This window comes from Ovis canadensis, chromosome 1 (assembly GCF_042477335.2).
Source record: "Ovis canadensis isolate MfBH-ARS-UI-01 breed Bighorn chromosome 1, ARS-UI_OviCan_v2, whole genome shotgun sequence".
Classification (NCBI taxonomy): domain Eukaryota; kingdom Metazoa; phylum Chordata; class Mammalia; order Artiodactyla; family Bovidae; genus Ovis; species Ovis canadensis.
The window spans coordinates 5,392,651-5,405,664 of NC_091245.1; the positions used below are offsets into that span (position 1 = coordinate 5,392,651).

The 13,014-nt window shown below is 47.4% G+C and overlaps 1 protein-coding gene across 5 annotated transcripts in view; it reads left to right on the forward strand.

Annotated features, from left to right (window-relative positions):
- Positions 1–13,014, forward strand: part of IQCA1 (IQ motif containing with AAA domain 1) — a 184,209-nt gene that overhangs the window by 7,804 nt on the left and 163,391 nt on the right. For 3 of the 5 annotated variants that reach the window (XR_011255947.1, XM_069584679.1, XM_069584688.1), the window contains exons 2-4: positions 5,280–5,604; positions 6,882–7,001; positions 11,621–11,812. Coding sequence is in view for 4 of the 5 variants with exons in the window: in XM_069584679.1 (XP_069440780.1) it covers positions 5,280–5,604; positions 6,882–7,001; positions 11,621–11,812 (637 nt within the window). In the remaining variant the exon portion in view is untranslated. The remainder of the gene's footprint in view (positions 1–5,279; positions 5,605–6,881; positions 7,002–11,620; positions 11,813–13,014) is intronic. The other 2 variants (XM_069584693.1, XM_069584699.1) reach the window with 1 other exon arrangement.

A 13,014-nucleotide genomic window follows, 5' to 3' on the forward strand; every position in this document is an offset into this window, starting at 1 on the left:
AAGCTGAAGTTTGCATACTTTGGCCACCTGATGTGAAGAGCCAACTGATTGGAAAAGACCCTGATGCTGGGAAAGATTGAGGGCAGGAGGAGAAGGGGACGACAGAGGATGAGATAGTTTGATAGCATCACTGACTCAGTGGACATGAATTTGGGCAAGCTCTGCGAGTAGTGGAGAACAGAGGAGCCTGGTGTGCTGCAGTCCATGAGGTCACCAAGAGTTGGCCATGACTTAGCAACTGAACAACAACCAGCCAACGAGTGCACTGAATTAGGGCAGCGAGACTTCCTGGGCTGGGTCTGCCCCAAAGCAGAACCTAGGCATGAAGTTCTAGATGCGTCCCATCCATTCATTCCATTCATTTGGCTGCTGTTTCCCCTGGAGGAGGCCTCCTCTACCGAAATCCCTTGTTATGACGGGCGTGGGTCTTTATGGGATTCAGGTCGCCCCCTGCACCCTGTGAAGACAGCCTCCATAGCCTCCATGGGTGGCGGGACACACCTTAATACTTGCTGGCACGGTAAATGCTTTGAATTTTGATAAATGCCCTTTATCTTTGTATCAGCCCCACCCCTGCATTTAGAAATTATGACTGGATTTATTTATAGAGCCTTCCGGATATTGTTAGCAAATTCTTGGTAATATTAAATCTGCCTGTCAGTCTCAAGAGTCTGCTTTCTTTGTATCTTGGGTCTCCAGACAGGAACAGAGAGACTGCCTTCTGCGGGATCCAGCCCTCTGCAGCTCACGTTCCAGAATTGTCTTCAGGTGCATCTCGTGTGGCTTTTGCCAAATGTATTCTTGAATGTTTAATGTTCTTAATCAGGACTGTGAATGGAGTTTCGTTTTTCATATATTTTCCCTGCGTTTAGTTTGGAGGGCTTTTTTCTATGCCTTGCAACTTTGCTGTACTAATTGACTTCTTACTTTTTGTTATTGATTTTCATGGATTTTGCAATGGTATCATTTACAAGAAGTTTTTAACATCTTTTATATTCACCCCTTTTCTATATGCTTCATGCTTTTTTTAAACTCGTATTATTTAGCTTTCTAGTGTTTTTCTACCGAAAATATTTTTGGTCTCTGGTTTTCAGCATTTTGAAGAGGGTTGTCATCATCTGTTCCTTGGGGCGTGTGGACAGCATTCTTCATCAGGCATTTGCCATAAATTAAATTTATAGAGCACCTCCTTGGCATCTCTGGAAATAATCCACAGCTTTTACTGTCCTGTGCGGCATTTTGTTCAGTTTTCCTTCACGTTGAGCTCTTGTGAATTCCCTGGGTGACCCCTCCTTGATCAGAGGGAACAATTTGCTTTTGATCTGATGCTGTGTTTTGTTTGCTGAGTGGAATTTCAGATCTGAGTTCCAAACAAAATTAGCCTGTCATTTTCTTCTGTAATGTTGTCCTGCTAGGTCTAGGCCCTGAGCCCTATTTAGCCCACACAATGGGCGAGTTTTCTGTTTTGTGGGAACATGTGTTGAGTCTCCTGGCCTGTGGGGCCTGCCATCACCTGTCGGGTCAGTGAAAGCCTTAGGTGTCCTGCCCCTTCTCAGATGCTGGAAGTTTGGGCTTTGGAAAAACCAGGAACCTGCTCAGCTTCTTTGTGTCTGTTCATCATGCAAACAGACATTCCAAGCTGAGTGGAATTCTAACTTTCTGATAGTAGCTTTTTGTCGTTACAATAAAGTTGTCTAGCAGAGTGCTGTTTGACTAGCAGTACTTTTAAAATATGGCCAAGTTTGGAGAAATCTAGTACTTGAACCAGAGATTGTGGAGTGGCAGGGGCGGTATTCAGCCACCAAACTCAGTGGGGTGCTGGGTGTGTGTGTGTGTGTGTGTGTGTGTGTGTGCAGTATTCAGCCACCAAACTCACTTAGTGGGGTGCTGGGAGGGAGGAGGTGTTCAGGGGTGTGTGTGTGTGTGTGTGTGTGTGTGTGCGCGCGCGCGCACGTGCGCAGTATTCAGCCACTAAACTCAGTGGGGTGCTGGGAGGGAGGAGGCATTCAGGGGCGGGTGTGTGTGTGTGCATGTGCATGCGTGCGTGCGTGTGTGTGTGTGTGTGTGTGTGTGTGTGAGTATTCAGCCACCAAACTCAGTGGGGTACTGGGAGGGAGAAGGCGTTCAGGGGTGTGTGTGTGTGTGTGTGTGTGTGCGCGTGCGCGTGAGTGTGTGTGTGCATGTGTGTGTGTGCATGTGCGTGTGAGTGTGTGTGTGTGTGTGTGTGTGTGTGTCATGTGCTGGGTCTGCATTGCTGCGCGAGAGCTTTCTCTGTTTGCAGAGAGCAAGGGCCACTCTCCATTGCAGTGCCCAGGCTTCTCACTGCGGTGGTTTCTCCTGTTCTGGAGTACGGTCTCTAGGTTGCCCAGGCTTCAGCTGTGGCCCACAGGTTTAGCGGCTTCACGGCATGTGGGATCTTCCTGGACCAGGGACTGAACCCGTCTCCTTCACTGGCGGGTGGATTCGTAAACACTCAGTCACCGGGGAAGCCCAGAAGTTCAGTTTTTAACTGTGCATCTTTGTTTTCTTGTGGTGTCCAGCACACCTCTGCCCTCCAGGGTTTGTCCTGACAAACTAGAGTCCATTACGTTTCAGAGCCTGAATTCTGGAGCCAGGCTGCAAATCCTATATTCAGATTGTACAACTCTGTGCCTCGATTTTCTCATCTATAAATTGGAATAATAATAACAACCGCCTCATAGGGTTTAGAGGATTTATGAGTTAGTATATGTAAAGTACTTAGAACAGTAACCGACGTGATGTGAATATGAACTGTTACCATCATCTTCATTTGAACCGAAAAGAGTTTTCACGTCAAGAGAAGCTTTTTATTTTGGGCCAGGAAGGTGAAAATCTCCCATCTCTGTTCCAAGCATAGGATAAAGAAATAGCATAAACTAATACAGCACTATAAGTCAACTATACTTGAATAAAATAAAAAATTTTAAAGTATAGAAATGAGTATATAAACAGTAACAGATTTAAGTTCCTTCCTTGTTTTATGAGCACTACAAACGTCCTGCCTATTGAGGTTGTGGTAACACTATGATTTCCATATTTATCTTTCTCTATAAATAAGAATGTTGCTTTGTTCTTATATTTTGTTCTTAAATTATTTCAAGTCCTCAAAATTAACAAAGCAAATGTTTGTTTTGAATTTAAGGTGATTTATGGATTTACTAGATCAGTAGAGTCTAGTACTGACAATGAAGAAACAACACAGTACTTAATTTTGAAAAATGTTCAGAGCATAGGTAGTGGCTTACCATATTTAAATAACTTAACATGACATCTGGTTAGTAAATGTTAATCATTTGTATATTTAATTAGAAATTTTGATCAATAAAACAAAAATCAAATTACAAAAAAGGAACATTTTAGGTGTTATTTTCATTTATCTGAAACTTTTATTTTTAAAAATATTTAAATTTTATTTTTAAATTTATATTAATATCAGGCAGATGGGCATGGAAATCCTCTTTCTTACCTGTTGTCTCAGCAGATGTTGTGGTTATGCATCTCCTGGTGGGGGGGGGCTTCTTTTGTTTTGAGTGGAGGTGGAGGTGGCAGCATGGGTTGGATTGTGTGTTCAGCTCACAACTCTGCAGACTGGGGTTCAGGTGCTGACCTCCCCTCTGAAGGGCAGACCCTACCTCCCACCCCGGTGGAGGGATGGGAGCCGCCCTGTCCTGTGGATGCTGCGAGGATGGCACACGGCTTGGAACTCGGCCGGTGGCTGGTTTCATTGTGTGATGCTTACGCATTCTTACCCATGGGAGGGAGAGGAGCATGCGTGAGGAAGGGCAGATGGCGGAGGAGAGTTCCAGAGGGCATGCCTGGGGATGACCTCAGGCAGGAGATGAGGGCCTCCCCATTCAACAAGGTGGGTTGACCAGCATCTCCACCTCCTCCCATGACGGCCTCTGAAACGGCATTAAGGGCTGTAAACACACAAGGTCCACGAGAACGCTTGACCAGAGATAGCAGGACACTGTCAAGGGACAGAAAGCAGATGTGGATGAAAGGGAGGGCCTGGGTAGAGAGTGTGACCTGTAGGTCAGCAGAGGTGAGTGACCAGCAGTCTCCAGGACCCTGGGAAGGTCGTTCAGAGGTGAGGGGACTGGTCACAGATCAGCAGAGGGGCATTTCCACCCCAGAGAGCAGGGGCCAAGCTGTTCCCATCCTGGTGGCCGAGGCCGGTGCAGGTAGCCAAGGCCAGTGCAGGTGACCTGGAGCCAGGGCGGGACGCGGGACACGGGTGGGTGCGGGCACGAGAGTCTGGGCTGACCCAGGACAGGCCGTGAGAGCCCGCAGCCCCCTGGACCCACGAGCTTCTCAGGTGGGTGTTTGGAGCTGCCCTCGCCAGCACGTTCCTGGGAAGACCTTATGGAGAGAGATGGACATTGGTGGGTTTTACCCTCTTCCCAGGGAGACAGCCAGGATCCTGCCCACCCCTCACCCCCCAGTTAGGCCCGCTGGTTATAAGAAGTCCCTTCCCAGAAACAGTGAACTTTCACTTAGCTTTTCAGAACTGGATCTTGGATATAAAATGAGAGCCAAAAATTGCCCAAATTCTGAAAGAAAACAGAAGCCTCTTCCATGAATGTATTGATCAGAGTCCTGGCAGGGATAGGAGGGCATGCTCAGTGGGAATGGGGGGATGGGGTACAGTGGGGGGATGGGGGGTGGGGGTCGAATAGGGGGCCAGGTGGCAAAAGTGTGGGCTGAATCTTGGGAAACCAGCAAGGGATTGTGGTGTGGGGGGTGGGGAGTGGCCAAGGGGGCAATGGAGGGGACACCCTTCCATCTAACCCTCCACTCCTCAGCACCCCCGGCTGCACCCCTCACTGACTCAGACAAGGGTGAGGAACCAGCCTCCCAGACTGGTTGGTAACTCAGTTAATTCCAACTCAGCCACGTCACTCTTCGGCTCCAGGATGCGGTGATGGGTCGAGTTGGAATGAACTGAGGAGGCGTGCAGCCAAGGAGGCTGAGGAATGGGAGAGTTAGATGGAATGGTCTCCCCTCCACTGCCCCCTTCTTCCACAAAAGGTGAAAGGCTTTTTAAACTATTTATTTGATAATAATAGCTGTAGTCATATCCAAAACTCACATGCACAACAAAACGGAACATATGTGGTCTAAAGAACATTGCAACCACATGCGGTGTTCTCGGCTCGTGTTTATGGTATGTTACTTTTTGTTGCACCAGATGCCCGGTATCTATGCCTTGCAAAGTAATTTCTGCTTCCTGAACTGTCTACTCTGTCTTCCCTCAGAATGTATAATAAGATGTGGCATCAGACCCAAGAAGCCCTCAGTTCTTTGCTTGATAAAGAATCTCAGAAGATGATGGAGCCACAGAGGAATCAAGTGTTCATCTTCCAGATGTTAGCTACCTTCTACATAAAATACGTGCAGATCTTCAGAAACCTGGAGAATGTCTACGACCAGATAGTCCACCCACAGAAACGCATTCTGATCCGGAAAATCCTGGATGCAGTGATGGGTCGCATCCTGGAGCTGAAGAATGAGATGGTTGAGCTGGAATTAACTGAGTTCCATTACTTTGATGATATCTTACAGGATCTTAAGTTGGCGCCTGTAAGTACTTAAGTTTTTTTTTTTTTTTTTCGTATTAGTTTCTTTTTGTTGTAAATAAGATATGTAAGCCTGTAAGCAATAATCTACAGACTTTCTAGGCATATTGACTGATTGCATGTTGTGTTGATAGTTGAAGCATAGCCCTTCAATGAGACTTTACTGCCGTGGACAAGGATGGGGTTCATTCAGCTGTTGGTTCAGAGGAGTCGTTGCACGGCCCTGGGGTCTGCTGGACACTGGGGTTGTTGTGGTCTTACTTGTCACCACGGTATCTGCCCGAGCCAGTTGGAAGAATGGAGTAGGACCCTTTCACAAATAATCCCCCCAGTTTCCAACAGCAATGCCACTTCTTCTGTTTCCAGAAGACAGCTCTCTCTGGCCTTTGCCTCCCATCATCTTCTTGATGAGCAGCCCCTTGGTTGCTGGTTCCTAATTCCCAGGAAGATGCAGCTCCTCCTTTGCTTTGGGTCAGTGGTGACTCAGATCCTTTAGTAACACTTCTACAGTTTTGATCATTGACCTTGGAATGGGAAACATTCATCTGACCTCCACTAACAGGATGAGATAGTTGGATGACATCACCAGCTCAATGGACATGACTTTGAGCAAACTCTGGGAGATGGTGAAAGACAGGGAAGCCTGGTGTGCTGCAGTCCCTGCGATCGCAAAGAGTTGGACATAGCTAAGTGACTCAGCAACAGTCTGAAATACCTGCACACAAATGAAGAACAGGAGCTTAAACTAGTGTATAGAAACAAGTTTTCTAATAAAGCAAATTCATTTTGTAAATGATTTTTGCAATGGGGTAATTAAGGTAAAAATAAAACCAAATTATTTTTTTTTAATTGTAACCATTTACACACAAATGGTCGATGTGCTGATGTTAAATTATTAGATTTAATTCAAAGAGCTCTATAGCTCAATTCTTTGCTATCTGAATTTAAATTATTATTTTAGGTAGGCTCAGATAAGATTATATTTCTTTAAAGAAAATTCCTCAAGCTATCATTAGTTCATTGAGGCCTAATTGATATGGATTACTGGAATTTTGCAATAATGATCAGAGTGAGATATGTTATACTTTCCCCCTTTTACTTTATTTGTGCCTACCTTATGGGGACAAGCTGTCTTCACACCACTGGCTTCCTCACCTTGTAAGTGAGGGTAGGAGGTCGAGTGAGTCTCTGATGCCCTTGTCCTGACTGTGGGTTTTACGTGGATTTGGGTCCTGGAATTGTGACCGAAGTGCTCTTTTGTTTCTTCTTTCTCTTCTCTAGCAACAGTTAGATATCCCCATACCCAGGTATTTTTTGAAGGAGAAGTTGGAAGTCATAAAAGGAAGAGAAAAAATCCTTTCTCAGATATTAGCAGAAAGTGGATTAGGTGTATCTGCAAAGGTTTGTATATCATTTTAATAAACTGCATTGCATAATCTGTAAAACCTCCTTTTCTGCCGCTCCTAAGTGTAGGAGAAACGGGACTGTTCTCAATGCGAGGAGAGCAACAGCCTTTCCCCCATGTTATTCAGTCAGTAAGACATTGCATAACTTCTGGCTGTGTTTTTGACCAGTCGTAGCCACTCCTGTCCAAGAACTTAGAGATCAAAACACAGTATTGGTTAAATCAGAAGCTCTGAGATTGAGTAGGTGATCGACTCAGTCTCATGTTTCATCTCAAAGTCACCCAGCCTACGGTCAGAAACTGAATGTTGTTCATGTAAAATAATTAAGTACTGAGTAACTAGGAGCTATAAACCACACTTTCTGAAAATCCTGATTGACCTCCTATAACTTCAAGCTGAGGGAGACTTTTGTGGGGGTCCAGTGGGTGAGATTTTGCCTTCCAATTAAGGGGGTGCAAGTCCCATCCCTGGTTGGGGAGCTAAGATTCCACATGCCTCGTGGCCAAAAAACCAAAGGATTTAAAAAGAAAAAAGAACTAGCAATGTTATAACATATTCAATAAAGACTTCAATAACGGTCCACATCTAAAAAAATAAATCTTAAAAAGTAACTTCAAGTTGAGTGGCACTTAGATCACCTGGAGTGGACTCTCTCTGGGAAAAGGGGGGAAACCCGTAGACCCCCTGGACAGCCCCGGGCAAAGCCCAGTGGGAGCTCTAACCGCTTTCCTCCTTTGTCCCCCAGTATGCGTGCAGCTGCACCCTCTGCCTGTTACAGTAGCTGTCTTGGCTTTAACTCTCTGCCTTCTCGTGGATTCTGCATTTATTTCCCTGCAGCCTCCTGGCGGGCAGCTCTTTCCACAGGGCACTGTCATCGCAACCTGATGCGTTCCAGTGCCCCTCCCTGCCTCCAGAGTGATGCCTCCCACCCTCCGCCCTCTGGCTGGTCTTCCCGGCCTAAACATTAAGGCAGCAGCGGACCATCCACCCAGGGATGGTGCAGGGTGGCAGGGGCATCGTTAGTAGCCATGCTGAGACTGTGGGTGCAGCCTAAGTGCACAGGGGAAGATGACTCCTGTGGCCTTCAGACGGATATGCCCCAGGGGGCGTTGCCAGCCCGCGCTGCGCCACAGTGTTAAGGAAGATTCCAGGTGTCCCCGGGATGGCAGCGGGGAGGGAGCAGCGCGTGCCCTATCGGCCCGCCGCAGGACCTAGGTCAAGTACTGCTCTCTCTGAGCACACACACTGAACCCTGAGCCACAGTCGTTTTGCACAGGCGACTTCACACCCTGGCCATACATGCCAGCCAGTCAAGCGGTCCTTTTCCTGCAGAGCCTGGTGTGACACAGTGTCCCTGCAGATGCCTTGCCTGACCCACCTCACTCAGGACCACCCCTCCAGCCACTGCTCCTCCCCTAAACATCTGGCCCCTCTTCTGCATCAGACTTTCTTCCAAATGGACTCCTGGGAATCTGGCCTTGGGGGTCGTCCAGTCATCCCTTCACCATGGGCTCCTGGGTCTGTGCCTCCAGTTCCCACATCACTAGAACAGAACCCGCCCCCTGACCAGGCATCCCCACCCCTGGGAGCCCTTGGCCCAGAGCGTTGACACGCACTGCAGAAGACGGAGAAGGGCAATTACATCGCACGCGGCGCAGTCGCAGTAAGACCTCCTTCCTGCCGTTTCTCCTCTCCCCGTCCATCTTGGCTCTTGCAGGGTCAGCAGAGGAAAGGTTTCTGCCTCTCCTTCACTCAGCATTCAGCCTCAGCAGCTCCTCTCTCCTTCTTAGGTCGAGCCGTTCATCTCTGTTTTCCAGGCCCCATTTCTGGGGTACCTAAGGGTGCTCAGTGGAACATGGGGCCTCCGGGCAACACCTGGGTGTCTGTGTGACTTTTCTCGGCCTGTCATTGTCTCACTGGACCCCCTGCTCTTGCCTTAAGCTGTTTATTTCTTGCAAATACTTACAATGTATATCCCAAGAAGGATTTTTTTATTCTTTTTTTTTTTTTTCTGTGTGGCATATGGGATCTTAGTTTCCAGATCAGGGATCAAACCTAGGCCCTCTTCATTAGGAGTGCAGAGTTTTAGCCTTTGGACCACCAGGGACATCCCCATATGAAGAATTCTGATAAATAACTGCCCACTTCTGCACTGATCATGCTGAGTATTTACTCTTATGGCCTCCACTGACGTTCAGATATCTTTGTTGTGTTGAGTGGCCATCTCAAATCCCTCACATGTATCCCATAAGGGCTGGAATTATTTTCAGAATGGCAGTGTGCAATCGAAAGGAAACAGACAGTAATGAATGGCATTTGCTGAGCACCTGCTCTACGTGTAAGGGTTTGTACATACATCACCTGATCTATACCAGCGTAATATTTATTTTGGGCTTCCCCAGTGGCTCAAATGGTAAAGAATCTACTTGCATTGCGGGAGACCTGGGTTGGATCCCTGGGTTGGGAAGATCCCCTGGAGGAGGGCGTGGCAGCCCATTCCAATATTCTTGCTTGGAGAAGCCCATGGACAGAGGAGCCTGGTGGGCTACAGTTTACAGGGTCACAAAGAGTCAGACATGACTGAGGGACTAAGCACAGCACAGCAATATTTATTTTGGGCTTCCCAGGCGGCACTGGTGGTGAAGAACCTGTCTGCCAGTGCAGGAGACTTCAAGAGATGCAGGTTTGACCCCTGGGTCGGGAAGCTCCCCTGGAGAAGGAAATGGTAACCCACTCCAGTATCCTTGCCTTGAGAATCCCATGGACAGAGGAACCTGGCAGGCTACAGTCCATGGAGTCACAAAGAGTCAGACATAACTGAAGCAACTTTGCACGCACGCAATATTCACTTTACCTTCACTTCCAAAGTGCATTATTGAAAAGAACTGCTCCCTTCAAATCTGAAGCAGCAAGGTGCCCCTGGACACCGAGCCCTGAGCAGTTGTGTGAAAGAGCTTCCTTGGAAGGCTCTAGCGCCTCCATGCTGAGGGGCCATGGGTGCTTTCATGAAAGAGGGTGACCCGTCTCACTTCAAATGGGGTGAATCCCTTACTAACCATAGGAACTGCATGAATTACTTTACTTTCTTCAGCCTCGGTCTTCTTTTTATATGTGTACAAAAGGGGAAGTGTGAGTCTCTCAGTCCTGTCTGACTCTTTGCAGTGCGGTGAACTATAACTCACCAGACTCCTCTGTCCATGGAATTTTCCAGGCAACAGTACTGGGGTGGGTTGCCCTCCCCTTCTCCAGTGGATCTTCCTGACCCAGGGGTTAGACGAGGGTCTCCCACACTGCAGGCAGATTCTTTAGCACCTGAGCCACCAGGGAAGCCCTTTACAGATGAATATTTGGCTGCGTTGGGTATTGGTTGCAGCACTCGTGATCTTTAGTTGCTACACTTGGAATCTTAGTTCTTGACCAGGAATCAGACCTAGGCCCTGCTTTGGGAGTGTGGAGTCTTAGCCGCTGGGCCAGCAGGGAAGTCCCCAGCCTGGGTCACAGTAATACCTGTCTTGGCTGTTGCCTTGTGAATTGGATGAGAAAGCATGTGGAAAGCATTTCTGGCATCTATAGGTCCTCAGTAAATGGCCCTTCCCTCTCTTTCTTGCCACTTTCTCTGCATTCCCCACTGCCACCCCTGTTACACGAAGTGACCGTCCTGAGGAACAGTGGCCCAGGGGATGAGCTACAGCACCTGCCTGTGGGCTGCACTCTCCTGCCTGGACCCACGTGTGGCCGTTGCTGCCCCCTGAGGCCTGGGCAAGGGCTCAGCCCATGATTGAGTGGTTTTTGGATTCAGACAGCCTCTCCCTTATGCCTCTGTCCAGGCAGGAGGCTTGGGTGAAGCCAGACCAGGTCCACAGCTTCGCCCTCCCTCCTCGGATGACAGAGGGCCTCGGGCCTGAGCCCACGCAGGGCCCTGGACGCACCCCTCACCAGCAGCAGCCTTGCTCACATCCCTGTCCTCGAAAAGCTGCACTGCCCCTCCTGACTCTGCCCAAACTTCCCCCATGTGAGATCTCCAAAGACAGCATTCTTGAGCAGTTCTCACCACGGTTAGATGTTTTAAAGGACAAATATGGAGGTGCTGGGAGAGGTTTCTCTTACAAAGTTAAATGCTCCTGAAATGGTCCGAATATTAGTCACATTCACTACATGGTTCTGTAATTGATTTTAAAGCCAGCATTTGCCTTCGTCTGTATTTCCCATTTTAAATTCTCATAGTAGATCTATGTTTTTAATTTCTACACTTCTACTATGAAGTTAATGGAATGTTGGTAGCCATTTCAGGTTGATTTCGATCCGTTTTCATTGGCATCCCTCGTATAGTCTGCTGCCAACCTAAAACATTGTGGAGCTAATTAGTGTTTTGTTCAGAATGGTAGAGGAAGGCTTAACAGGTCCTTACATACAGGCTCACAGCGTGAACATGACATATTATCAAAATATGTGTATGCATGGGGAAAAAAATGATTCGTATCAAATGGCTACAGTTCTCTCTGTAGTTTGGAGACTCTTAGCAGGGTGGTGTTAGAAGTAAGCATGTCACGTTTCTGGAATCAGTTAAGGTCATGAGCGTGTTTAAACATTGATTTATCTTAAATGTTTTTGCAGAAATACCAAGTAAAGCCTATCCCCCTAGAAGAGGCTGTTAAATTGATCCAGATTGCTGAGAGGGCGCGGCAAGGGCGCCTGAGAGCCATGTTCATGAAGCAGATCTACCTGCAAGAATACAGAGCCAAGCAAGCCAGGTTACTCGGCGATAAAGTGGCAGATGTGAGCGCCGCTGCACTGAGAATCCAGAAGGTGCGACCATGGGGCACAAGGTGGAGATGCAGACCGGGGGTGGGGGGAGCTCCAGAACTCAACATTCCCAAGCCCCACCTCTAGTAGAAGAGTGATCGTGTTAGTCACTCGGTCGTGTCCGACTCTTTGCAGCCCACCTGGTGGGACTGTAGCCCACCAGGTTTCTCTGTCCATGGAATTCTCCAGTCAAGGATACCGGAGTGGGTTGCTATTTCCTCCTCCGAGGGATCTTCCCCACCCAGGGATCGAACCCAGGTCTCCTACATTGCAGGCAAATTGTTTATGGTCTGAGCCACTAGAGAAGCCTTTAGTAGAACTGGACTAAATTCCAGAAAAGACTGTTTTATCCTGGGGAAACTGTTAAGCACGCTTGGTTATGTTTTTTCATATTGCATTATAAATAGGTCGGAAACTCAGGACCTTTTATTGAAGTATTTTTAAAAATCATCTATAACTTTCGGAGGCAGTATTGCAGTACAAGCCCTCACTGAATTTTTAAAACTACATTTACACACAGACGTGATTATAGAAGGGAGCAGGGTTAACACCTAGGAGCTTAGAGAAGCGTGTACCATTCACATAAGCTCCAGGGAACACCGCTGATGACCACACATGGATGCTCCTTTCAGAAGGAGCCCTGGACATTTCCTTGCTTTTGTCAGACGACCCCCTCGATTGATACTCCCATCTTTTTTCAAATTGTGACTGAGGTTGCTGATGGAAAAATGAAGAAAACTGCAGCTCGATACGAAGTAGGATTAGATTGGCAAGAAAGCGAGTATAAGGACATAAAGGGGAACCAGAAGCTCGGAGCTCTTGTCCCCAATTGTGTTTGAATGGGAATCGGGAGGGGGCTGAGGAGAGGCAGAAAAAGACTACTTTCTTTCAAGTTTCTGTGGGGACATAAAGTCTTTTTAAATTTATTTTATTGAAATATAGTTGATTTACAATGTTTTGTTAATTTTTACTGTACAGCAAAGTGATTCAGTCATGTGCATGTTTGTAGGCTTATGTGTGTGTACTTTTTCGTATTTTCCATTATGGTTTATCAGAGGATAGAGAATAGCTTTCCTATGCTCTATAGTAGGAGCTTGTTGTTACCCGTCCTATATATGACAGGGGTGCTGATGACCCTGTTTGCAGAGCAGGAGTAGAGACGCAGACAGAGAGAGTGGGCTTGGGGACACAGTGGGGAGGGAGAG